Here is a 26,066-nt window from a genome sequence, read left to right on the forward strand (position 1 = left end):
CCCTTTGGATAGGTTTTGTGTGTTCCACCACTGTAGAGAGCGATGGGTGTGCCTGTCCACCAACAGATCTGTTAAGTGACCTTGAGCTTGGTTCCATTGATGAGCTAAACATTCTTGTAAGGGACGCATTTGAAGTCTTGCATAAGGAACGATGAGGATACAAGAGGCCATCATCCCTATTAGCTACATGAACACTCGAGCTGGAAGGGAGTGTTGAGGTTGAAATCTTGATATGAGAGCTAGCATGCTGGCTATTCTGTCTGGATTGCGGTATGCGAGGGCTTCTGAGGGATCTATTGTGGCACCTAGATACTGAATGAGGTGGGACGGTTGAAGGTGTGACTTGGGTAGGTTTATTCTGAATCCCAAATCAAGGAGCATCTGAATTCTTCTGTGTGTATTGTGTACACAGTGTGTTTGTGACTTGGCTTTTATGAGCATGTGAATATGTTGTCTGCGCAAATTAGCTGCGACTACTGCAAGACATTTTGTGAAGAGTGGGGTGCTGTAGTCACTCGAATGGGAGGACTTTAAATTGATAGTGCTGTCCGTCTACTACAAACCATAGATATTTTCTGTGAGCGGGGTAAATGGGAATATGAAAGTAGGTGTCCTTGTGGTCTAGAGTGGCAAGGAAATCGGCCTGTTGGAGCAGTGGGGGAACCTGTTGGAGAGTGATCATGTGGAAGTGGTCCGACTGTATGTAGAGATTTAAAGGTTGGAGGTCTAGTATTGGTCTGAGAGTACCGTCCTTTAGGATTAGAAAAAAAGAGAGTAAACCCCTGTTCCTTGATGAGGTAAGGGAACCGGTTCTATTGCTTTTGTTTGTAATAAGGAGAGATCCTCTTGTTTTAACAGTGTCAGATGATCTGTGGAAATTGGACTTTGTTTGGGGGTATGAATGGGGGAGTTTAAGTGAATTCCAGGCGGTAACCATACTGGATAATTTGTCTTACCCACTTGTCTGTGGTGATGGAATTCCAGACAGGTAGGAACTGCGATCGTCCTCCCCGACTGGAGTGGAATGGTCGGGGGGAAGTGGAGGGAAGTCACTGTTTTGTAGTAGGAGAGGTGCGGGTGTTATAACCGCGGCCTCTACGCTTGCTGTTGTTGCCTCTATAGCCTCCTCTTAAATAACCTGTTATGGGAGGTTTGAGTAGTGTTTTTGTAGGAGGCTGAGGTGTTGTCCGTCCCAATAGTTTTAGAGGCACCCCTATAAAAGGAGCAACGAAAAGAACACCTACGGGTTGTAGCCTGTAGGACTCCCATGGACTTAGCAGTTTGAGTCCTTCTTCATTTTTTCCAAAGATGTGTCTACAGCGGGTCCAAATAAGTGTTCTTGATCAAAGGGTTGATTAAGAAATGTGGACTGCACATCCAGTTTGAAACCAAATATGCGTAGCCATGCGTGTCAGCATAGTAAAACGCTTGTGTTAACTGCATGAGACGCTGTGTCGGCTGCATCAAGAGCACACTTTATAGAAGTGTTTGTAATTAATTTTCCCTCTTGTATGAGGTCATTAGCCTTAGTCTTATCGGGAAGATGTTGTATGAGCTTTTCAAGCTCATCGTAATTAGCCCTATCGTACCTGGCCAGTAAAGCTTGGGTATTGGCAATGCACCAGTGATTCGCTGCTTGTGAGGCAATGTGTTTGCCAGATGCGTCTAGTAATTTAGACTCCTTATCTGGAGGTGGGGAATCCCCTGATGTTTGGGAATTTGCTCGTTTACGTGCATTTGACACAACCAATGAATCTAGAGGGAGCTGTGCTTTAATATAAGCTGGATGGTTGGGAGCTGGTTTAAATTTCTTCTCGATCTTGGGGTTGACAACTCTAGCCCCGACGGGATCTTTAAAAAAGTCAGATGCATGTTTGATGATACCTTTTAACATAGGTAGAATGCTTGTTGATGTTTGCGACTGTATGAATGTCTCTAACAAACAATCTTCCTCCTGTGGGTCTGAGTGTAATTCTACCCCATGACATTGTGCAGCTCTGTTTATGAGCTGTGCAAAACCTATGTTGTCGTCTGGGGGGGGGAGGGGATGGCCTAGATGGGCAGGAGTCTGGATCGGGGAGATCTGGGGGATTATCATAATCCTCACAAGGATCAGGTGGTGGGAGAGTAGTGTCATCATCATTATCCTCTTGTGGGTTTTCATCCCGCCCACAAGGTGATCATCATCTTGTGGTGTAGGTGAATACGGAAGCATTGGAGAGTGTGCTGGAGAAAGTGGTGTTGTGGGGATAGTTAGAGGAGAGAAGGGTCTGGCTGGAGAAGTTTCCATGTCTCTCTTCTTTAAGGGTACTTTGGGTTCTTCTGGGGAGTCCAAAGGTCTCTTTTTTAGATAGAATTGTTTTGATATGACCAGTTTTAGGGTCAATGTGAAGTTTTTTTTTTTTTTGTTTAGGATCCACTGGATCTGGTTGAAATAGGTATTTTAATCCAGTATCCTCGTTTGGGACCGATGATTTTGGTTGTTTTGTTTTAGTTCCGAAGCTTTAGGAGGGGTCTTAGTGTCCTTTTGCTTTGGAGGAGCTGTGGAGTCAGACCTTTTTCGGCTCCGAGGATTTATGGTCTTTTTTCAGCTCAGAGGATTTATTGTCTTTTTTCGGCTCCGAAGATTTGCTCTTCTTCAGCTCCGAAGACTTGTGGTCTGGTTTCGGCTCCGAGGGTTTATCCTGATGGCGCTTCGGTACCGAATGTTTGGGTTTCGATACCGGGGATAGTAGTTCGGTACCGATGCGTGGCTGTTTCGGTCCCGAGTTGCCTGAAGGCTTGTCTTTGGACTTTGCAGCCGAGCTCGAGGGCGGGGCGTCATAAGTTTTGGCATGGTGTCGACCTGAGCTGGACGGCGAAGGTGTTACCGGAGCCTTAAGTTTTTAAGAGGTAGGGGTGTCAATGTCGGTACTCACAGTTCGTTGACCTGGAATAACCACCTGATTTTCGGTCTATGATTCGTCGGCCTCGGAGACGCTGATGTCTTCATTGTCTGGTTCTTGCTCCTCGGGAGCACCGGGGACTGCACCGAAGATGTTGTCCAGCACCGAGGTAGTAGATCGAGACATTACGTGACGTCGAGCCCGGCGATCACGTATGGTTTTCTTCGATCGGAATCAGGCCGGGCAATATTTGTCCTCGCGTTCTGGAGAGAGGCAAAGGTTACAGACCTCGTGGAGACCAGTGTGTGGGAATTTGGCACCACCCATGGGGCATTTTTTTAATAAGAGTTCTTTCCATTAGCTGTAGGGCCTGATAGCGCGGATAGACCCAACGGCCCGCGATGAAGACCGGAATCGAAGGTATTGAGATTTGGTTTGGATCCGCGTCGAGGAGTGTGATCGAAAAACAATACCGTCGAGCGGTGAAGGATTGCGCGTCCAAGGGTAATCAAATACAATACCGACCCAAAGCGCAGCCGTTTACATCTGAACCCGATGGCGGAAATAAACAATCTGAAGATGGAGTCGATGCCTGTGAGAAGTTGGCCTGATATATGATGTCACTAGTTCTAGTGTACACCTTGTATCAGTCCAAACAACCCTTATGGTGATTGGTTGTAAAGTCAACCTTATAGACCAGCTATCCTAGTGGTAGCATGGACAAGAGCAGTCTTAGGCTAAACTCTGTATGGCATGTGAAGCCAGCTGTTATACCATTTGTAATCCCTTGAATACCAAATGAAAGGACACCACAACCGATATATATAAAAATAGAATGTATTTATTCTAGTCAAAATACCCTCAGCACTCTTTATGAGGTTAGAGGTAAGTACAACACAGTCTTATTTAAGCATACATAAGTCACACAGGTAAGTAATACAGTTAGGCCCTAGGGGCCACGCAAACTATATATTAAGTAAGTGGTATAAGGACCACTTGCGTGAACACAGGTTAGGCCTAGGGAAACGCTGGGGCTACGCTATACTACCAGTTGCTAGGAAGTGGGAGGCCCACGGGATTCAGGTGCAGAGTGGAAACACTCACGCGTAATGCGTTAAAGTCGATAGGAATAGTAGTGTTTAGAAATAAAGAGTTTTAGGACACTTCGGAAAGAGCTAGGAGTTAGAGACTTGGAAACTAGACCCTAGGATAGTCAATACCCTTGTGAGCACCAGAGTACTCAGTTTACCTAGCCCACGGGCTGCGGGTACATAGGTGTGAACTTGCGTCGGGTTTCTCTGTCGACTCCTATGGATGCCTGAAGAAAAGATGCTGACAGGCAGTCAGTGAAGAGTGTCCGGTGGATTCCAAGGTTGGAATCAAGAAGAAGGATACCTGCTAGCAGAGAGGACAGAGTCTAGGCCACCAGCCGGGAAGGAACCAGGGAGGAACCAGGCGATGTCGTGAAGATGCAGGTGAAGAGGTGAAGCTTGTCGCAGCAGCCACGGGTACCAGGAGGCGTCGAGGACGACCAGAACCAGGAGCCGAGCTGCCCCACGAAGGCTCTTGCTGTTGGCGGCGTCGATGTCGAGTTCGGACCCAACAAGCCTTGGCAAGCGCAACCCACACAGGACGAAGGATTCGCTTCTGTTGCAGACCAGGAAGGCCTGAGGAGCTTCCCTTTCACAGGGGAGCGAATGCCAGTCTGGAGGAGCCGGACCAGCAAAGCAAAACAGCAGGATTGTCGTCGCAGAGGTCACTAGCCAACGGGCCAGCAACCGGACAACGCGTTGAGCAGGTCAAGCGCCGAAGGGCCCCACGCAGAACACGTGAAGTGTGGGGAGCTGGTCTTCTTTGCAGATAATGCTCGGAATTGGGGCTTCTCAATTCCCCAAGCACAGCCTCGAGGAAGCCTCAGAAGTTGCGCTAGTCAGTTACTAGCCACCTTTCCCAAGTCGCCGGTCCCATGTCCCTCGTCGCCTCCACCGGTCTCAGCATTGCTGCAGAAGGGGATCTGGTTCAGAGGTGCCTGGGGGTCAAGGCGCTGGTCAGTCTCGGCAGTCGTCCCTCGTAGGATCAGTCGCAAAGTCAGTAGCGGTCACTGGATGGTGCCTGGTTGCCCAGGGTGGTCACTCCTTGGCCACAAGGGAGATTTCTTCAGTCTTCTTCCTGAGGTCGAATGTCGAAGGTCCAGAGTTTCTGTTCAAGTTGCAGTTTTTCAGGATAATCTAATTCCATAGGGCTCAGCTACCTCCTAATATACTAGGCTAGTGGGCTGGGCTACCTGCAAGGTCCCTCCTATGGGTGGGACCAGGAAGGGGGGTGGCTACACCCCCTTTCCTTTGTCCAGTTTCGCGCCAGAGCTGGGGCTGGAAGGCCCCAGCGCCGGTTTGAACTGGACTATGCATGGAGCACCTTGTGTGGCTCAGGCATGTCTCATTCCTTTCAGCCCTCCCTGCCCCAATACACTAAAGTCCGTCTGGGGAGGTGCTAGCACCTCCCCAAGCAGGAAACCTATTGTACCGGCCTCCCTGGCTGGGAGGGCTCCCAGCAGCAGGAGGTCAGACTCGTGTCTGTGGCAGCAGCATCCATTTTGTGATGCTGAGGCTTTGGTCAGAGTTAAACAGCAAAGTAGGATTTTAACATGTCTCTCCCTCTAGAGGGGAGGAATAATATCCTCATCACCAGAAATGGTATGGGGGTAGTATTCCAAAGTGTTAGACACCTTACACAACATGTTTTGATAAAGCCAAACCATAGTTACCATAACCGCGAGGATTATAAGGCACTTTAAGAGTATATGGTAGGCGATATCATAGAACAGCTATAAGGACATGGTTCCGAACGCTGCAGACAGGCTCGGCTCATGCTAGAGCACCATCTCACATGTTACCAAGCACTCTGCCTCCAGGATTGTTAAGGCCTGCTATGGGAGTGGCTGACAGGTAGGTATAGGGATACTACACCTAAGCAAGGGGTGATTACACGACCTTGCCCCAGCTGAGTGATCAGCCAGTTGTGTCATGATGGGAGGCCAGCCAGGGGTGGCATAATACATGCTGCAGCCCCTGGTAGGCCTAGGGTACACCTATGCCCTGGGTACCTAAGGTACACTGTACAGGGTCCAATAAGATGATCCTTACCAATTGGGTTATGTACCTAAAGTACATAGTATGAATTTGGAGAGAGAACAGCTGGGCTGTGGGTCTGATTAGCAGGCCCACAGCCACATCTAAGTTGAAAACCAGTGAAGCAAAAGCAAAAAGTGGGGGTGACCATAGAAAGCAGACCCTACTCTCCTACAATGCCCATGCGCACTATCATCATAAGGAGGAGTCTTATATCTCGTGACTACAAAGACTTCTTCCACAAAAACAAAGTGCAAACATCCGAGCCCAACACCAGATGGCGATCAATGCTAAAGGATATAATCTATAGCTCATATGCCTCGAACATATGCTGTTTAACATAATACAGGGTATTCCTGAATAGCCTATTAATCTGGTATGAATCCCATGATGAACTAATTAGAATCTGACTGCTGAAAGTCAAGTGTGACGTCTTATTGCTTTATCAAAGTAATAATTAGGAAATCAACAGACAGATAAAACAGAAGCAAGAGTAAATACCTTTTTCAGCTCATTGTCATCTATAGATTCATCATTTACTTGTAGAGAAGTCTGGACATCAACAGGTCCTTCTTCGAACTCATCAACTTCTTCTTCATTCTCATCTTCGCCACTTCCATAGTTTGTTAATGCTTGGGTTTCTGCTTTAGATAGACCTAAATTGTAAATTTTAAATATTTTGAAAACAATTTTAAATTGTCCATTATAAATCAATATAAATGGTTTACGCTAGCACTGAGTTGCGTTACTGATTTTAAATGTAACCCAGACCAGATACATTCATAAATGTACGAGTTACTTACCTTCGGTAACGATGTATCTGATAGAGACGATTCTAGCCGCAGATTCCTTCACGTAGAATTATCCCCAGGCGTGAGACTGGATCCGGAAACTTTTTGCCACAGCATCCCTGCGCGCCGGGGGCGGGGTGACATCTCGCGACTCCGCCCAGGCATCGTCCGCGTACGTGACGTCAGCGAGGTCACATAAGACCAGCCCCTGCACGCCTACATCTGTTTTGTTCGGAGAACTTTTCCGCACCACAACGCGGAACCACCAGATAAACTGTGGGAGCATGGGAACAGTGTGCAAAGAGCAGAAAAATTGGAAAGAAACGGTGACTAACACCACCACCAAGGTAGTGCCAACACCGCAGACCCCAAGGGCAGGGAAAGAAGAAAAAGCAGAAACCTGCACAGCCACCCTGCCTGGGAAGAACAGGCATAAAAGACATGGCACACGTAGGAAGCCCACCCCCCCTCATCCTGAGCAAGGAAGGGGACCAGTCCCAAGACAGACAGGGGCAACAAACCACCAAGCCACCCCAACCTAGAGGGCAACCACCCACAAGGACAAGGGCAAGACATGGTCAGAGGACCCTCAAACCATGGGACAGCAATGGAAGGAGGGGAGGGAGACAAGGATAGAAGCAACCCCCTCCCTCAAACCTGGAGTAGCCCGAGCAGCAGGGCACCACCGCACTGAAACCCCATCCTCCAAAGAACCAAGGGAGGAATGAATCGCCCTCAGACAGAGCCACCCGTCAAGAACAAGGAAGGCACTCACAGGAGATAGAGCCCCCCCCCCCCCCCCCGGGCGGTGAGTACCGAAGACCATCCCAAGGGTCCTCGCAGAACAGGGGAGGATGGGTGGGCCGTGATGGAATCTGCGGCTCGAATCGTCTCTACCAGATACATCATTACAGAAGGTAAGTAACTCGTACATCTGATAGAGACTACTAGCCGCAGATTCCTTCACGTGGAATAGATACCCTAGCAATACCCCCTGGGAAGGAGGGTCTGCGAACGGACCCCACCAGCTAAAGCAGAACAGAGGGCCCCACAGGGGACCAAATCTGTGGACCAGGTAGAACCTCGCCCCTGCCAGGCCAAGGGAACCCCCACAAGCAGAACCCCACCGACCCCAAGGAGAGAAGAAAGACTGAAGAGGCTCATACACTCACAGTAGAGGAACCAAGGGGAAGGACGGAGAGGTCGAAGCACCCCACTCCCCCACAAGGCAACATAGCTTCCGCCGAATGCCAAGACAGTAAGACGGAAGAAGAAGCCTAGAGGGCCCAAGGAAACCAAGGAGAAGAAGGCGAGCCCATTCCAGATGGAGAGCAGCCTGCCCGACAGAACAATGCCGGCAGACAAGGCCAGAAGCAAGAAGAACAGCCCGAGTCCCCAAGAAGACCAAGTAGGCAACGCATGGCAAGGCAGCACACAGGGACATCCCAGCCCGCAGAATGGGAGCAGGGAGAGGAGGAGAGGCCCGGGCCACCACCACGAGTGGCCGCGCACCTGACCTCAGGAAGCAAAAGCAACCTACGTAAACACCATGGAGAACAGGTACCCGAAGACGACCAGAACCCTCCAGCAGAGCACAAGCCATATGACAGCTACCATAACCCCACATAGGGCATGTGAAGTCCCAATATATGGGGAGAACTTCTGCAGCAGAGGAAAAAACAAAAGAACCACAAGAAAAAAAAGCACCCCCGCTATAGGCTTGACAGCAGCCCAAGCAAAGCAGAAGGCCCAATCTCAGGGCCAAGTCTGCGCAACAACTACTGCAGAACTCGCACACAACAAAGGGGCTGTCCAGCAGCCAACAATGCCAAAGTCCCAAGGAGGACGTAAACGGCCACAAAAACATACTCCACAGCCATAACCGCCGGCCTAAAACAGCCCGAAAGCAACCCTAACTCAGAAGTCACTGAGGAGGGGATGGAGGAGGAGGAGGACTGAGTCCTGTGAAGAGCCTCTGGATGGCGGAGTCGGCCAGGGCATGGAACAACAGACTGCCATCAAATGGGAGATCAATGAGCCTCTTCCGAATATTTTCGGGGAAGACGCCGTCCCGAAGCCAAGCATGGCAACGGAGAGCGACTGAGGAAGCCATGGCCCGGCCCAGTGCCTCAGACGTCCAGAGCGGAGCGGAGAATAAACGCCGCAAGCTCCCGGCCGTCCAATGCATGGTGCCGTAAATCCACCTGAGCAGACTCCTGGGACGCTGCAGACCCCAGAGACTCAGCCGAGTCCCACAAACAGGAGGTGGCCCTAGCCAGCACACACAAGGTGTTAAGGACCCGCAGGGCCGTGCTGGTCGAGGCGAAAATGTTGCGTCCCCAAGTGTCCAGCCAGCGGGCCTCTCTGGATGGGTCATGCTGCGTCTGAAGGTGCCGATGTACAAGATGCGGAGGCACCGGGTCCCCGGAGGCAGGACGCCTCCAAGCCCCTGTCAAGGCAGAAAGGAGTGAACCTTCAAAGGGAAGCAAGATTTCCCTCCCACTAGAGCCCTGGTGGAGGACCTCCAACAGATGGTCCGCCGGAAAGTGAGCCACCGGGTCACCCATACGCAGGATGCCCACAGCCGTGGACACTGCGTGAGCGAAGGCCGCACCCGCATCCGTAGGGCCCCGCGGTGGAGAAAGCAGCTCCTCTGTGGGCGACGGCTGCAAACTAAGGCAGCCGTCCCCGAGGCCAAGCGGGGCAGGCAAGGTCCAGACCTGGAAGTCAGGAGGAGCCAAAGAATGAGGGACCTGCCGCTCTTCTGACGAACACCCCTGCCTCAGGAAGGGCAGGGAGCCACCCTTCGACGCCGGTGAAAAGGACACCACACTGCGACCAGACTTCGGGGAGGACGACACCAATATGCAGCCTGCCTCCGGAGAAGGAGAGTCCGAATCCACAGAACGACCCCTGTGCGGAGCCGTAGAGTCCACTGCTTGAGGCAGGACACCGGTGCCATCAAACGTCGCTGGGCAAGGGACCTCCAAGTCACCCCGCACCGGAGACCGGAGCAGAGCTGGGGCCGCACCGGCCCGACCCCAGCCGAGGCAACCACCTGCGTGGGGGGAACTGGATGGGCCCGGAGCCCTCTGCTGGCCGCGGCCCAGAAGGAGGCGAAGGTCGCCCAGCAACCCCTGTGGCAGCGCCAGGGACGATACAGCCCCCGACTCACCCTCCAACAAGGCAGCCGCCAGTGAGGAGGTACGAGAGGCGCCCAGAGAGGGACGAGGGGTCTGCCCTCGACCCGGAGAGGGACGAGGAGGGGCCACTGACCCCTGTGACTCCGCATGGTCCAGTTGCTACCGGCGCCGTAGCGGCGTCACCTCGGCCTTAGATAGGAGCACACTGCCAAGGGACAGAGAGGGGCTCGGGATGCGACCTGAGCCCCAGCGACCTCCCACGACACCACAGGGACGCCTGCGGGGGTTTGCGGAGTGGCAGAGACACTGTGGCCTGAAGGTGACCCAGCAGAGCCACACCCCAACAGCACCACATCCTCCAAGCCTGGATCTGACCCAGTTGGCGCCGGAGCCACTGGCGGCGGCGCGGGGGGCCCTGCCCAAGGCGAGGGATCCGCCGACGCCCCAGTAGGGGAAGGAGGAGGAGACGCCAGCGAGGCCTGCAAAGCCGCCGCGTAAGTCTCCAACTGGACTCTCGATGCCCCAACACCGGGAAACGGTGGATAGGACGACAAGCAGGGCCGCATCACCCGCGGAGAGTCCACGCTCCTGGTAGGCCGGAGACCAGCCCCCGGGGACGAAATGCGCCACTTACCCACCAGGGAGCGCCGCTTATGTGACATCGGAGAAAGGCGAGGACAACGACCACGGCCGGACCTGAAGCCGTCCGCCGAAGCAGACCGAGGAGAGGACGTCGATCTGGAGAGACACGGCGAGAGAAGTTTCAATTGGCGCTCCCGCCGCGACTTCGGCTTCAACTTTTGGCACGCCGCACAATCTGAGGTGCCATGATCCTCCCCCAAACACCACATGCAAATGAGGTGAGGGTCCGTCGCCGACACAAGACGCCCACAAAACGTGCAAGTTTTAAAGCCCGAAGGCATTCGCATACTGTTCCACCAAAGAGGAATGGAAGAAAGGGGGCCTTAAACAGACCTGCAGCAAGGGACGGATCCGCATTGCACGCGGAAAAGGAAAAAACTGACGTAGGCGTACCGGGGCGGGTCTTATGTGACCTCGCTGACGTCACGTACGTGGACAACGCCTGGGCGGAGTCGCGTGATGTCGCCCCGCCCCCGACGAGCAGGGATGCTGTGGCAAAAAGTTTCCGGATCCAGCCTCACGCCTGGGGATAATTCTACGTGAAGGAATCTGCGGCTAGTAGTCTATCAGATATTAATTTACTTGCTTTCAGTAAATCTTCCTGGTGGATGCTCTATGTAACTGCAGATTCAGGACTGTTAGACCTGGCATCTAACCACGTTTCCCCTGTCATTTTGCTTTCTGACTTCCGGTTTTTGTTGGATTAGTGTCTTTGCACATTTTTTGACTGCTATTCAGTGATAAAGTGCAAGTGCTCCTACTGTAAATTGTGTTATGATGGTTCTCCATGATTGGCATATTTGATCTACTGGTAAGTCCCTAGTAAAGTACACTGCGTGTGACCAGGACCTGTAAATCAATTGCTACTAGTTTTTTTTTTGCACAGTTTTATATAGCGCGAACTTGACCCGAATCCAATCAGGTATCAGAGCGCTTTACATAGCACCAGTTACGTTATATGAGGACACACGTTCATGTTTGTTAGGCACGGGGAGATTAAGTGATTTGCCCAGAATCACAGGATGTTCAGCGTCATTACCGAGACTCAAACCCAGTTCCCCAGGTCCGAGGTCGAGCGCCCTAGCCGTTAGGCCAACTCCTCTCCCCGAGGGCGAGCAATGGGCCTGCAGCACTGATTGTGCCACCCAAACAAGTAGTCTTTCAAATGTGTCTCGTGCCTGTCACTGCATTGTGCGTGCGCGCAATTTATAACTGCCATGTCGACCTGGCAAGTGGACCTACTTGCCAGGCTCCAAACTTCCCTTTTCTTACATGCAAGTCACCTCTAAGGTAGGCTCAAGGTACCCCCATGGGCAGGGTGCAGTGTAGGGGAAAGGTAGAACATGTAGTGGTGTGTTTTACTTGTCCTGAAAGTGAAATACTGTACAATTCGTTTTTCACTATTGAAAGACTATCTCTTCCACTGGCTATCATTAGAGCTCCCTTGTAACATCTTACAAGTGCAATTTTCAATTAGGAAGTGATAAAGATTTGAAGCTTAGGTCCCCTGAACTCAGAATTTAAAGATACATCTTTTGGTGAATTTGTTTTTTAAATTGCATGCTTGAAAATCCCACTTTTGGAAAATGGGCACTTCCTTGCTTAACCATCCTGTAACTCTGCCTGCGGAACAAACGTCTAGTTTTAGATTGACAGGGGCTTGTTTGTGCATTCACTCCAGACACTCACACAAAGGGAGCCGAGGTGTGCCCTGCATATGCTGATGAGCTATTCTGGGCTTGAGTGGTGGAAAGAGTTGTCACTAGCACCTGAATAGGCTGTGGCTGCCCTTCACCTCTTGTAGTTTGGCTGGAACAGGGAGGATAGAACTGGTTTTGCTGAGTAAGAGAGACTTTCTGAACAAAGACTTTAAAGAGAAAAGGGGGTATATGTATTAGACCTAAAACCCCAGAACTTTAGAACTTTTATGGACTAAGGGACCTGCTAAGATGTGCTGGAAGAGCTGCCTGGAGGAGTACTGCCCCTTTGCTGTGTGTTACTTTGTTGGGTTGGCCTACAGTTGCTGCTTCGGTCTTGGGCAGTGAAAGGACTGAACTTTCTGCAACTTATTGCCAGTTTCTACAAGGGCTTGAGGTGGAGCTAGCCTCCTGTTGGAAGTCTCAGGGCTTCAAGTTCATCTGCCAACAGCACTGGGAACTGTATGTTTCGTGCTGCATCAGAAGAAAAACCACTATGATGCCATCAACTATGTTGCTGCTGGCTTCGTGACCTGAAGGCACCGCAGAGAGCATCACCCCACAACCCTGGTCTCGCAGACGTCACCGCCTGACGCCATCACAGAGCTGCTGCTTGCACCGTGACCTGTGGGCACCACACTTCGCATTGCGGCCGTGGTATCACCACCACCGCCACGTCACGCTGACATTTACGCCGCTGCCAGCACCGTGGCCACTGCTCGTGAGAAACACGACGCATCGCCTAGTCCCACTCACCAGTCCTGCAGCGCCAAGTCGAGCCTTGTCAACCAATGCCGCTGCTTGCACTGCGACCTGTGGGCAAAGCACGAAGCATCGCCTCACAAGCATGGGTCTACAGACGACAGTGCTTCATCAACCACAACACCGCTGCCTGCACCGTGAACTATGGGCACAGGACGTTGCATCGCCTCGCTTCACACTGCAGCCCTAGTCTCACTGACGTCCCTGGACTCCACCACGAGCTGCTGCCTGCACCATAACCTGTGGGAACCGCACATCGCATTGTCGCGCTTCGCATCAAAGCCCCGACGCCATCAATGTCAGCGCTCCTTACTTCAACCTCACGGAGTTCAATCTGCAACGTGTGTGACTTCAAGGACCTAACAACTCCTGCACCGACCTCCAGGAACGAAGCCGCCCCTTCGGAGGTCATCGCAAGGTCCATGATTCCCTGCATTTCCAAGGTAGTGGTTGCAAGTCTTCCTGACAACGTGGCTGGCCCGCGACCTCACAGTCGGCCTGAATTGTTGGATTTGGTTGTTCACGACGCCGTGATTGCCCCGCACGGAGCTATCAACTTCGAGGAAATTTATTTCAAGTTGATTTTTGCAATATTCATAGTTTTAATACTGTATGTTTGATGTTTACCGTTTTCATGTTGTTTTACACAAATATTGGCTATTTTTCTAAAACTGGTGTGGTGTCCTTTTGTAGTGTTTTTACTGTATTTCTGTGTGTCTTGTGCAAAGGCTTTACACAATGCCTCTGATGTAAGCTTGTCTGCTCGTGCAAAGCTACCAAGGGGGAGAACAGCGGGTATTTTAGAAGTGTAACTCCCTTATCCTGACTAGAAGAAAGGGGTCTTACTTGGGCAGAGTACAAACCAAACTAGAGACCCCCATTTCTAACAATCACCTTGTAAATAATCTCCAGGCGTCAGGAGAACTGCTCTACAAGTTTCCAGGTCCAGTCTGTGTGCCACTAGATGGTGTCGTGCAGCCCTGTACCCACATCATTTTGGTCCAGAAGTGGCAAGGGGAGAAGAATATATGTGCCATTCTTGCACAATGATGTCAGCTGCTTCCTAGGCTGCCAGCGCACTCAGACGCAGAAACCCTCGGTAATTTGAATGACCTGTGTGTGGATTTTTAAATGGGGACCTAGATCATAGGGAAATGGGGATCACAGAACGGGGAGGTGGGAGGGTCGGAGAGGAAACTGCTGTTAGATAGCACACCACCAGAAGGAGCATGACAGAAGGAAGGTAACTTGTTTTTCTGATGGATACTTCCAACTACAGATTCCTACTTTGAGAATAGATACCATAACAGTACCTCCCAAGAATGTGGGTCTGTGAACTGACAAACTAAAAAGTAGGTAAAACACCCCTTTTGACAGACCTGACTGTTAAGGCAATAATGCTTCTTGAAAGTCTGAACCGAAGTGCACAAATGTGACCTGGCAGATGTCCAGGAAAGGCACTCAGCATGACAATTCGGTGGTAGCAGCTGTGGGCTTGGTGGAATGTGTCCGCAGGCTTTCTGGGGGGTGCTTCTCCACAAGTACGCAGCATGTCTTTATGCAGAGAACAATCCATCTGGAGATTATCTGTTTTTGCACTGCTTTGCTCTGGAAAACTCAACAAAGAGTTCATCGTCCACTCAATCCTCGTTCCTTGGTATGATCGATATAGAAACGTAATGCTCCTTTAGGATCCAAACAATAAAGTCTCACTTCCTCAGAGGGATGAGACAGAGAAAAGAAATCTTGAAGGGTGAAAGTCTGGCCAAAATGAAAAGGACGGACTCATTTTTATTAAGAATGGAACTCGAGTGCTCAGAACTAACTTACCGGGGAAGAATGTGGTATGAGGTGGTTGACAAAGACATCTTGATGTTTGTTTACATGCCTAGCCGATGTTCTGGCGACAAGAAAGGCCATTTCTAAGATCAGGAGTCTCTAGGGACAGTTGTGCAACAGCTCAAAAGGGGTGCACATCAAGAATGTGAAAACTTAGTTCAAGTTCCACTGGGGCATTACAAAGTGTTTTAGTGGAAACAAATGCTGCATACATTTCAAATACTTCATCAAAAGGGCGATTTAAATAACAAAGGCTAACCCAGCTACCATAAGAATACCGAACAAGCCAACAACCTTAACATGCCCAAGACCAGTTCTGGCTGGGATAGATACAGAACAAACAATAAAACTTCAGACAACTTTGCATGACAATATATAATTTTTGTTGAGTGATGCACCATTTCAACAAATTTGTCCCAACCGTTGGCATACACTGATTTTGTGGAGGAAGTCTCGCAGTCAAGGTGATATTAATGAACTTGGGAAGCAGGTCGAAGGAGGCCAACTGTCACTGCTCAATCTCCAAGCATGGAGACGCAAAAGAAGCAGGGCAGGGTGCCATACTCCGCCCTGCTACTGTGACAGAAGATTCTCAAAGTGGAAGCTTGATCAGAGAGCAGACGCTCATGCCCAGAAGCCCACTCTTGGTATCACACTCTTTCCTGATCTACTTCAGCATTCTGGGCAGGAGGGGCAGAAAGGCATACAGGAGTCCCGATCCCCAATGCAGATGGTAGCCATTTCCCTGGAAGGACTGCCTTGGGAACTGCAACATCCAAAAACCTGTACACTACGCGTTCTCTGTGGTGGTGAAAAGATCGAGCAAGGGTTCTCTCCTTTGCTGGAAGATGGCCTGTGCCACCTTCGTGTTCAATAGACATTTGTGATTTACTAGGCACTGGCGGCTAAGTTTGTCTGCGTGAATGATCCTGCCATGTGTTGGGATTGGACCACAAAAAACAGCTTTTGAATAGCTTTTTTTTCATTCTGTAATTTTGAAATGTTGGTGATACTAAAGACTACAATCTTAAGTATGCAAATCACTATGTCAAGTGCATAAATGGCTGTCTTACCAGGACAAAATAAGTCTGCTAAGGGATTGCAGTATCCAGCAGGACCAACGAAACTGAATGGACAAAACGTCTTAACTGATATATTTCCGCTGCACATTCTTGACTCAGTAATAAATAACACATTTGGACACAAAACCCTGGAAACCACAGAGAGGCGTCATTGTTGAAAATATATCCAATACTTATCAGCCAGGGTATCCCAATGAATGCTATAAGTCGTTGAAAATGTTTGGCAAGGTGGCCAGGTAGTCGCCCTGCACATATGAACAGCCACCCTCTCAAAAAAGTAAGAGTTCACTGCCATTCACAGAATGCACAATAAATCCTCTAAGCAGTGTTTATATAGCTTCAGATGCAATTCACTATCAACTTGGAATTAGTCTTTTTCTTAACATGTAAATCCTTTGCTGAACTACCAGGAGCAAAAAGGAGTTGTTTGCTGTAGGGAGCTGGGCTCTTATTGCAGTAGCCTTCCCCCACACATTTTGCCTGGTATTTAATGCAACTTTGACTGAAGTCTACTGGGTTCCTGCTAACTAGATCCCCACTAGTGTTTCTCCCTATAAATGTTCAAGTGTTCCCCCAATTGGCAATACCTTTGGAACCCCACTGTAAGTCCCTAGTAAATGTTACCCCTGGTACCTAGGGCCTGCGGTATTAAAGAGAGTCCCAAGGGGCAGCAGGAATTGTTCCACCCTAAGGGACCCCCCCACCAAGCACATGCAGGGCTAATATCGCAGGCTGCGTGTCTTGGTGCAGACAAAAGTGAAAACACAACATGTGCCACATCCCTGTGTGACATGTACCCTAACACTGCATGGAATATTTGTAAGTCACTTCTACAGCAGGACTGACAGCCCTAAGACAGGGTGCTGAACACTACATGTGAGGGCATACTTGAACGAGCAGATATGCCCCTGTGCTGGTCAGTCCTATTACTGCCAGTACAAGTGACCAGGGAAGCCATTTTAAAACATGTGCTGGAAAACTGGTGAAAATGAGTTTCCCAGCTACATGATGAATTCACTGAAGAGAGGGATGTTTGTTATCAAACCTCTCGTATTGATAAACCCACACTGATTACAGTGATGGATTTACCAATATATGCACCCAGAGAACACCTTAGAGGTGCCTCCTGAAAACCTACCAGTCTCTGGTGTGCTCCCTGACTGGTCCCTGCCAACCGAGCCACTGTTCTGACCTTCTAGGGTGAGAGAATTTTGCTCTCAGGAGACACAGAACAAAAGCCTGTCCAGGAAGGGTGTGTCACACCCGATCGCCCAGGATGACCTGCTGACTAGCCTTCCTAGGCTGGCAAGCTTCAAAGAGATGCCGCCTTTGAAATGCGAATCCGGCTGCCCTCACCGAAGAGGAAGCTGCCCCCTCTGTCCAGAGCCCCTTTGGCACCTGGACAGGTGTGATAATTAGCTAAGCAAATACAAGAAGATTTTTTTTTTTAAGTTTATTTGTTTATTGATTTTCCCAATTCATACAGTACAAATCAAGATCAAGAACAAGAACAAGAACAAAAAACAAGTAACAACAAATTAAGAAACAGTGGTGTGTAGTGGACCCCTCTTGTAATCAGAGCATGTTGCAGAACTTTTTTCCCGAAAACTTAATCAACAAAATAGTACACAGTGGGCTCAGCGATGCACCATACAACGGACACAGACGACCTTCGCCGTCCAATGAACAATCACGTGAGACTATACAGATTCTGACAGTACAGGTTACTTACCTTCAGTAACGATGTATCTGTAAGAAACATTAGTTCGTTAGATTCCTCACCTTAGAATATCCCCAGGCGTCAGGCTGGATCCGGAAAGATTTTTGTAGCAATACCCCTTGCGCGTCGCTAGGCGTTGTCTGCGGCTCCGCGTCCGTCGTTGGCGTCGTGCGCCGAATGAAGTCGGAGTACTTAGACGCCGCCCTCGCGCGCTGACGTCAGTTCTTGTACATAGCTTTCGATTCCAGGAACGCAGAGCCATGCAAGAGACCGACACTGGTGTCAAAAAGTATAGGGCCCTGAACAGGATGACCTTAACCCTAGATGTCGGTTCGCAGAGCGGGGAGGATGGGTGGGTCGGGGAGGAGTCTAACTAACTAATGTTTCTTACAGATATATCGTTACCAAAGGTAAGTAACCTCTTCATCTGAAAGAAACACGTTAGTTAGATTCCTCAACTTAGAATAGATACCCCAGTAATACCAACCCCGGTGGTGGGTCTGCGAACCAAGATCACACCAGAAAGTCCTGGAGAACAGAACGGCCAAAGAAGCCATCTCTCCAGACTTGGCTGTCCAGGCAATAGTGCTTGGCGAACGTGTGCAGTGAGGCCCACGTCGCCGCCTAACAGATGTCCTGCAAGGGAACTCCCCGTCCCAGGGCAGTAGTCGCCGCCGTGGCCCGGGTGGAATGGGCTCTCAGCCCAACAGGAGAGTCCTTTTTCGCAAAGGAGTAACAAACTTTTATACACAAGACGACCCACCGTGAGATGGTCCGTTTGTGTACGGCTCTCCCCTTCTTAGCACCTACGTATTCAACAAAAAGTTGGTCGTCCACCCGGAACTGTCTGGTACGGTCCAAATAAAAGGACAGCGCACGTTTGGGGTCCAGACGGTGGAGCCTCTCTTCCTCTTTCGACGGATGCGGAGGCGGAAAGAAGGTGGGCAAAGTGACCGATTGCCCGATGTGAAAGGGGGTCACCACTTTCGGAAGAAAAGAAGGACGAGTCCGGAGGACAACCTTGTCCGGATGAACAGAAAGAAAGGGAGGCTTAGATGACAGAGCCTGGAGATCACTCACCCGTCTAGCCGAGGTGATAGCTACCAGGAAAGCAGTCTTAAGAGTCAGAAGACAAAGGGAGCGCACATCAGAAAGGTCAAGACAAGATTCAAATCCCACTGAGGCATTACGAAGGGGACAGGAGGAAACATGTGAGTAATGCCTTTAAGAAAACGCGAAACAACAGGGGACTTGAAAAGAGAAGGCTGATCAGGAAGCCGTAAGAAAGCAGAGATTGCAGAAAGATAACCTTTCAAGGTGCTCAGAGCAGAGCCCTGCTGGGCCAAAGAAAGAAGAAAGAGTAGAACCTCAGAAAGAGGGGCGGAAAGGGGATCCACAGCCTTTGCTGTGCACCAGGCCACAAATTTGTTCCACATGCAGGCGTATACCGATTTTGTGGAGGGACGCCTGGCTGCCAGAATCATATCACAGACTTCAGGAGGCAAGTCAAATGGCATCAACTGTCGCCGCTCAATCTCCACGCATGGAGGTGGAGACTGGACAGGTTCGGGTGGAGGACCGTCCCATGCTGCTGCGACAGAAGGTCCTCCTGAAGAGGCAGTCGTATCGGAGGTTCGATTGACATACTGAGTAGCTCGGGATACCAGTACCTTCGTGCCCAATCCGGAGCCACTAAGATGACTTGGGCCCGGTCGCGCCTGATCTTCTTCAGCACTCTGGGCAGAAGTGGTATAGGCGGAAAGGCGTACAACAGCCTGCAACTCCACTCGCGACGAAAAGCGTCTCCGAGCGAGTGCCGCCTTGGAAATTCCAGCTCGCAGAACGGATGACATTGCGCGTTCTCTTCGGTGGCGAATAGATCTAACCAAGGCTCTCCCCACTGCAGAAAGAGACCTTGCGCCACGCCCGAGTTCAGACGCCATTCGTGATCCATCATGCACCGGCGGCTGAGTTCGTCTGCTCTGGCGTTCAGAGAGCCTGCCAGATGTTGAACCACCAGGATGATGCCCTGGTGTTCCAGCTATGTCCAGAGGCGCAGAGCCTCCTGACAAAGGGTCTGTGAGAAGTTGGCCTGATGTATGATGTCACTAGTTCTAGTGTACACCTTATATCAGTCCAAATACCCTTATGATGATTGGTTGTAAAGTCAACCTTATAGACCAGCTATCCTAGTGGTAGCATGGACAAGAGCAGTCTTAGGCTAAACTCTGAATGGCATGTGAAGCCAGCTGTGATACCATATATAATCCCTTGAATACCAAATGAAAGGACACCACAACAGATATATATATATATATAAAATAAAGTGTATTTATTCTAGTCAAACCCTCAGCACTCTTTAGGAGATTAGAGGTAAGTACAACACAGTCTTATTTATGCATACATTAAGTCACACAGGTAAGTAATACAGTTAGGCCCTAGGGGCCACGCAAACCATATACTAAGTAAGTGGTATAAGGACCACTGTCACGGAAATAGGATAGGCCTAGGCCTAGGCAATCGCTGGGGCTACACTATACTACCAAAGGTTAGGAAGTGGGAGGCCCACAGGATTCAGGTGCAGAGTGGAAACACTCACGCGTAATGCGTAAAAGTCACTAGCAATAGTACAGTTTAGAAATAGATAGATTTAGGACACTTCCGGAGTAGCTAGGAAGTCGAGACTGGAAAACTAGACACTAGGATAGTCACTATCCTGCTGAGCACCGGAGTACCCAAGTTACCTAGCCCACAGGCTGCGGGTGCATAGGGGTGAAGTTGCGTCGGGTTTCGTCGTCGACTCCTATGGATGCCTGAAGAAAGATGCTGACAGGCAGTCAGTGAAGAGTGTCCGGTGGATCCCAAGGCTGGGATCAAGAAGAGAGGAGACCTGCAAGCAGAAGGGATAGAGTCAAGGTCACTAGCCAGTGACCACGTGGAACCAGGAAGGAACCAGGCGATGTCGTGAAGATTGCAGGTGAAGGTGAAGCTTGTCGCTGCAGCCACGAGGACCAGGAAGCGTCGAGGACGACCAGGACCAGGAGGCGAGCTGTCCCACGAAGGCTCTTGCTGTCGGCGGCGTCGAAGTTGGACTAGGACTCACCAAGCCTTGGCAAGCGGAACCCACGCAGAACGGAGGACTTGCTTCTGGTGCAGACCAGGAAGGTCTGGGATGCTTCTCTTTTTCAAAGGAGCAGGAGCCAGTCTGGAGGAGCCAAACCAGCGCTGAAGATTACGGGATGCGTCGTCACAAAGGCCACTAGCCAACGGGCAAGCAACCGGACAGACGCGGCAAGCAGGAAAATGCAGAAGGGCCCCACGCAGGACTCGTGGAGTGTGGGGGGCTGGTCTTCGGTGCAGATGGTGCTTGGGGTTGGGGCTTCTCAATCCCCGGTGCACAACTTCGAGGGTGCCTCAGAAGCTGCGCTTGAAGATACTAGCCACTTTTCCCAGGTAGCCGGTCCCACGTCTCTCGTCGCCTCCACGGATCTCAGCTCTGCTGTGGATCAGGGTCGGAGAAGTCTGGAAGTCAAGGCTCTGGTCGGGCTCTGCAGTCGGTTCCTCGTAGAACTTGGGCAAAGCAAAGGGTAGTCTCTTGATGGTGCCTGTTTGCACAGGGTAGCCACTCCTTGGCCACAAGGGAGATTCTTCAGTCTTCTTCTTTCGTCGAATGTCGAAGGTCCAGAGTTTCTGTTCAAGTTTGCAGGTTCAGGATAATCTAAAGTCTTGAGGCCCAACTCCCACTCTTATACTAATCTGGGGGGCTGGGATACCTGCTAGGTCACGCCTTATGGGTGGGACCTGGGAGGGGGTGGTTACACCCACTTCCCTTTGTCCAGTTTAACGCCAGAGCTGGGGCTGGAGTGCCCCAGCGCCGGTTTGAACTGGACTATGCAAGGAACACCTTGTGTGCCCCAGGCATGTCTCATTCCTTTCAGCCCACCCTGCCCCAATACATTAAAGGCTGTCTGGGGAGGTGCTAGCACCTCCCCAAGCAGGAAACCTATTGTCCAGGCCTCCCTGGCTGGGATCACTCCCAGCAGCAGGAGGTCAGACTTGTGTCGTGGCAGCAGCATCCATTTTGTGATGCTGAGGCTTTGGTCAGAGGCCAACAGTGAAGTATGATTTTAACATGTCTTTCCCTCTAGAAGGGGGGAATAATATCCTCATGTCCAGAAATGGTATGGGGGTATTATTCCACAGTGTTAGACACCTTACACGACATGTTTCGATAAAGTCAAACCATAGTTACCATAACCGTTTAAGATTATAAGGCACTTTAAGAGTATATGGTAGGCTATATCATAGAACAGCTATAAGGACATGGTTCCGAAAGCTGCAGACAGGCTCAGCTCATGCTAGAGCACCATCTCACATGTTACCAAGCACTCTGCCTCCAGGATTGTTAAGTCCTGCCATAGGAGTGACTGATAGGTACACATGTGTCTATATGTAAGTTAGGTATAGGAATACTACACCTAAGCAAGGGGTGATTACACGACCTTGCCCCAGCTGAGTGATCAGCCAGTTGTGTCAAAATGGAAGGCCAGGCCAGGGGTGGCATAATACATGCTGCAGCCCCTGGTAGGCCTAGGGTACACCTATGCCCTGGGTACCTAGGGTACACTGTACAGGGACCAATAAGGTGATCCTATCCAAATGGGTTATGCACCTAAAGTACATAGTATTAATTTAGAGAGAGAACAGCAGGGCTGTGGGTCTGATTAGCAGGCCCACAGCCACATCTAAGTCGAAAACCAGTAAAGCAAAAGCAAGAAGTGGGGGTGAACATAGAAAGCAGACCCTACTCTCCTACAGGGTCCACGACCCCACCCCGCCCTGTTTGTTGCAATACCACATGGCGGTGGTGTTGTCCGTGAACACCTGCACGACACTTCCCCGGACAGAGGGAAGGAAGGCTTTCAGTGCAAGCCGGATCGCTCTCCGCTCCAACAAGTTGATATGGAGTTGAGACTCCGCCGGAGACCAGAGGCCTATGATCTCCACCTCTCCCATATGGCCTCCCCATCCCAGGAGGGACGCGTCCGTCACTACTACGTGCTCCGGTTGGGGTAGGGAGAGGCATCTGCCCCTGACCCAATCGCGGTCCGTGAGCCACCACTGCAACTGTTTCGCAGTGCCCTCTGAGATCTAGACATGGTCGGACAGGTTGCCTCGATGCTGGTCCCACTGAAACTTCAGGTCCCACTGCAGAGCCAGCATTCGCCACCTGGCATAATGCACCAACAGGATGCAGGAGGCCATCTGCCCCAGAAGCCGCAGCACCAACCTGACCGAAACCCAGGATAGAGGCCGAAAGATGGGAATCAGAGCCTGAATATCCCGGACCCGCTGTTCCGGAGGATAAGCCCAGAACTGTGCCTTGAACCTCCTCCTGGACCGGGACCGTGAGCGGAGCGGAGCCGAGTGCCGAAGCTCGAGAAGCTTACGGGACTGCTCCCGCCCAGCCTTCGAGGTCAAGGCCTGACAATCGGGGCACGACTCCACGTCGTGGTCGGCCCCCAGGCAGTAAAGGCATCGGCGATGGTGGTCCGTCACCGACATCAGTCGATGACAGGAGTCACAGGCTTTAAACCCAGGCATCCTACCGGCACCAGAGTCGAGTCGACAGAAGACCAAGAAGAGTCAAAAAGTTTAGTCAAAAATTGACTAAGGGGTAAGCTCTTCCCGGATCGGCGCTGTCTGGCGCGGAAAAAAGAAGAACTGACGTCAGCGCGCGAGGGCGCCGTCTAAGTATTCCGACGACGTCATTGTGGCGCACGACGCCAATGACGGACGCGGAGCCGCAGACGACGCCTAGCAACGCGCAAGGGGTATTGCTACAAAAATCTTTCCGGATCCAGACTGCCACCTGGGGATATTCTAAGGTGAGGAATCTAACTAACGTGTTTCTTTCAGATACTCGACTACCACAATGTCCACATGTAGTGCACACATGTTACCCCTTTCCAGCATGTCATAAGGGACTACGTCCTAGTGCCTGTACACAATAAATCACCCAGGGCCGACAGTGACTCCAACTTCCGTGTCAGCCATAGATCTAGCACGAGCCCAGTCAATAAACGGTTCCCAAATATCTCTGGGCCTGGAGGTAGATGGCATTAATCCCCAAAATACAGCTAGCTGAGTTTGTCCGTATGTGACCCCCCGAACCCAGTCCTCAACCGTGGGTTTCCTCCTCCTACCCCAACATATAGCTATCTGTCGTTTGGCAAACAGCAATAACAGCGCATGGAGTTTGCGTTTTCTAACATGTGTGTCTTTAACATATCCCAACAGTCCGAGCAATGGTGATGGGGCCAGTGCCAGCCCCAAGATTTGATTGATGGCTTCAAAAATTTGCGACCAATATTCAGTAACAGCCGGACAAGCCCACGCCACATGGTGGTAGGAGGCCTCAGGGGCTCCGCATCGCCAGCAACAGTCGTCGTCTCCAAGTCCCATTTTAGATAAACTAATCGGCGTTCTATAGTAGCGATGAATAAATTTGAAGTGGATTAGCCAAAGTTTATAGTTGGGTGACAGTTCCTTCATCTGGGCACAGCAGTATGCCCATTGGTCATCAGACAAAGGGGGAGCCAACTCCGTATTCCATTTAATGCAAGCATCAGAAGCAATCACAGGTGCGTCTTTCTGCATATGAGTATACAGCCTAGTGATAAGCTTGCGTGGTGATGGCGTGACCAGCAAATTCTCTAGGGCAGTCAGTGGGACGGGCTGAGATGGGAAATCAGCATGTAACAAGCGACATGCCGCACGTATTTTATGATATAAAAACATCTCTCCAAAAGATACCGCCTGACCCTCCACCGCACTCGGGGGATCCCTGAATACTCCGCCTGGGTATAGACTTGCAAAGGTATGAAGCGACATAGTTTGCGCCACTTTGGCAGTGATTTCATCCCTGACATTGGGAAGCATAGGATTCTGCGCTAGGGGGATGGAAGGTGCATATAAACACTGCGCGCCTGCTCTTCTACGTAGTCCATCCCAGGCCCATCCGAGGGTCTCAGTAGTATCTATGCAGTCAGTGGGTCGCTTACATTTTTGATACACTGCCACCTTAAGTGGAACAGGCGCAGCCGCGTCTTTCTCAACAGCCACATGAGGCTGAAATGGCGTCTGGTGGACCCAGTACTGCAAGAACTGCGCCTGTGCACAGAGAGCGTATAGCTTGATGTCTGGGGCACCCAGCCCTCCCTGCCCGGTAGGTAAAGATAACAGCTCCCAGGACACTCTAGCTTGGCCTCCAGACCATACCAAGGAGATTAGCAAAGAGCGCAGTGTCTTGAAAAAGGATTGAGTAAGTATAAGTGGGAGATTAACGAATAAATACAAAAATTATGGGAGGACAATCATTTTGGTCAATGCAATTTTCCCCGCCAAGGAAAGTGGAAGCTTAGCCAATAGGTGCACCTTGTCCTCCAGCCAGGCGATGGCTTTGCAATAATTTAACTTCCACAAATCTTTTAAATCCCTGCTTATCCAAACTCCTAAGTACTTCACAGCCTCATTTTCCCATTGCAACGGGAACTCCGAGTTAACTGCCTTAGTATTGTCAGGGAGTGGATATATCACCGATTTAGGCCAGTTAATGTTTACTCCCGATAGGCCCCCGAATTTAATGAGCTCCTTTAGCAGTACATCCAGATTGTACTCAGGTCGCAGAATATACAGCGTAATATCATCGGCATACAACGAAATCAAAAGGCTCCGAGATCCAAAGCCTATGCCTTTGTCGGTATGGTGTTGCCTGATGCGGGCTGCCAAAGGCTCCATCGCAGTGGCAAATAATAAAGGGGACAGCGGGCATCCCTGCCTAGTGCCTCGCGTTATATGGAACGGGGCTGAGAGCAGTCCGTTCACTCTTACCCTAGCCAACGGCTCAGTCTATAGTAATTGTATCCATTTAATGAACAGAGGGCCAATGCCCATTCGTGCCAGAATTCGGAAAAGATACGGCCATTCAAGCGAATCGAAGGCTTTTGTAGCATCCAGGAACACAACTGCCGCCTGAACATCAGGTTCCAGATAATGTAAGACTGAGAAAACCGTCCGTAGGTTGTGGGACGTAGATCCGCCAGGTATAAAACCAGATTGATCCGGTAGCGCTATCATCGGAAGTAAAGGCTGCAGCCTGTTCGCTATCAGTTTCGCCAAAATTTTGACGTCTACATTAATAAGAGACAGTGGTCTATATGAGTCTAAGTCGGTTTCTGGCTTGCCCGGCTTTAGTAAGGTGATAATGATAGCTTCACGCATTGTCTGAGGCAGAATGCCCGTTTCATGTGCTTCCCCAAACACCGCAAGGAGTTTGGGCGCCAGTTCTTCAATGTACTTTTTGTAAAATGCAGTC

At 50.6% G+C, this 26,066-nt stretch overlaps 1 protein-coding gene across 5 annotated transcripts in view; it reads right to left on the minus strand.

Moving 5' to 3' along the window:
- The window catches only part of PCM1 (pericentriolar material 1), a 1,275,228-nt gene that overhangs the window by 228,168 nt on the left and 1,020,994 nt on the right, over positions 1–26,066 (minus strand). For all 5 annotated transcript variants that reach the window (XM_085641994.1, XM_085641996.1, XM_085641995.1 and 2 more), the window contains one exon: positions 6,515–6,669. In XM_085641994.1, coding sequence (XP_085498120.1) covers positions 6,515–6,669 — 155 coding nt within the window. The remainder of the gene's footprint in view (positions 1–6,514; positions 6,670–26,066) is intronic.

The sequence above is a fragment of the Triturus cristatus genome, chromosome 2_2, assembly GCF_964204655.1.
Source record: "Triturus cristatus chromosome 2_2, aTriCri1.1, whole genome shotgun sequence".
NCBI lineage: Eukaryota > Metazoa > Chordata > Amphibia > Caudata > Salamandridae > Triturus > Triturus cristatus.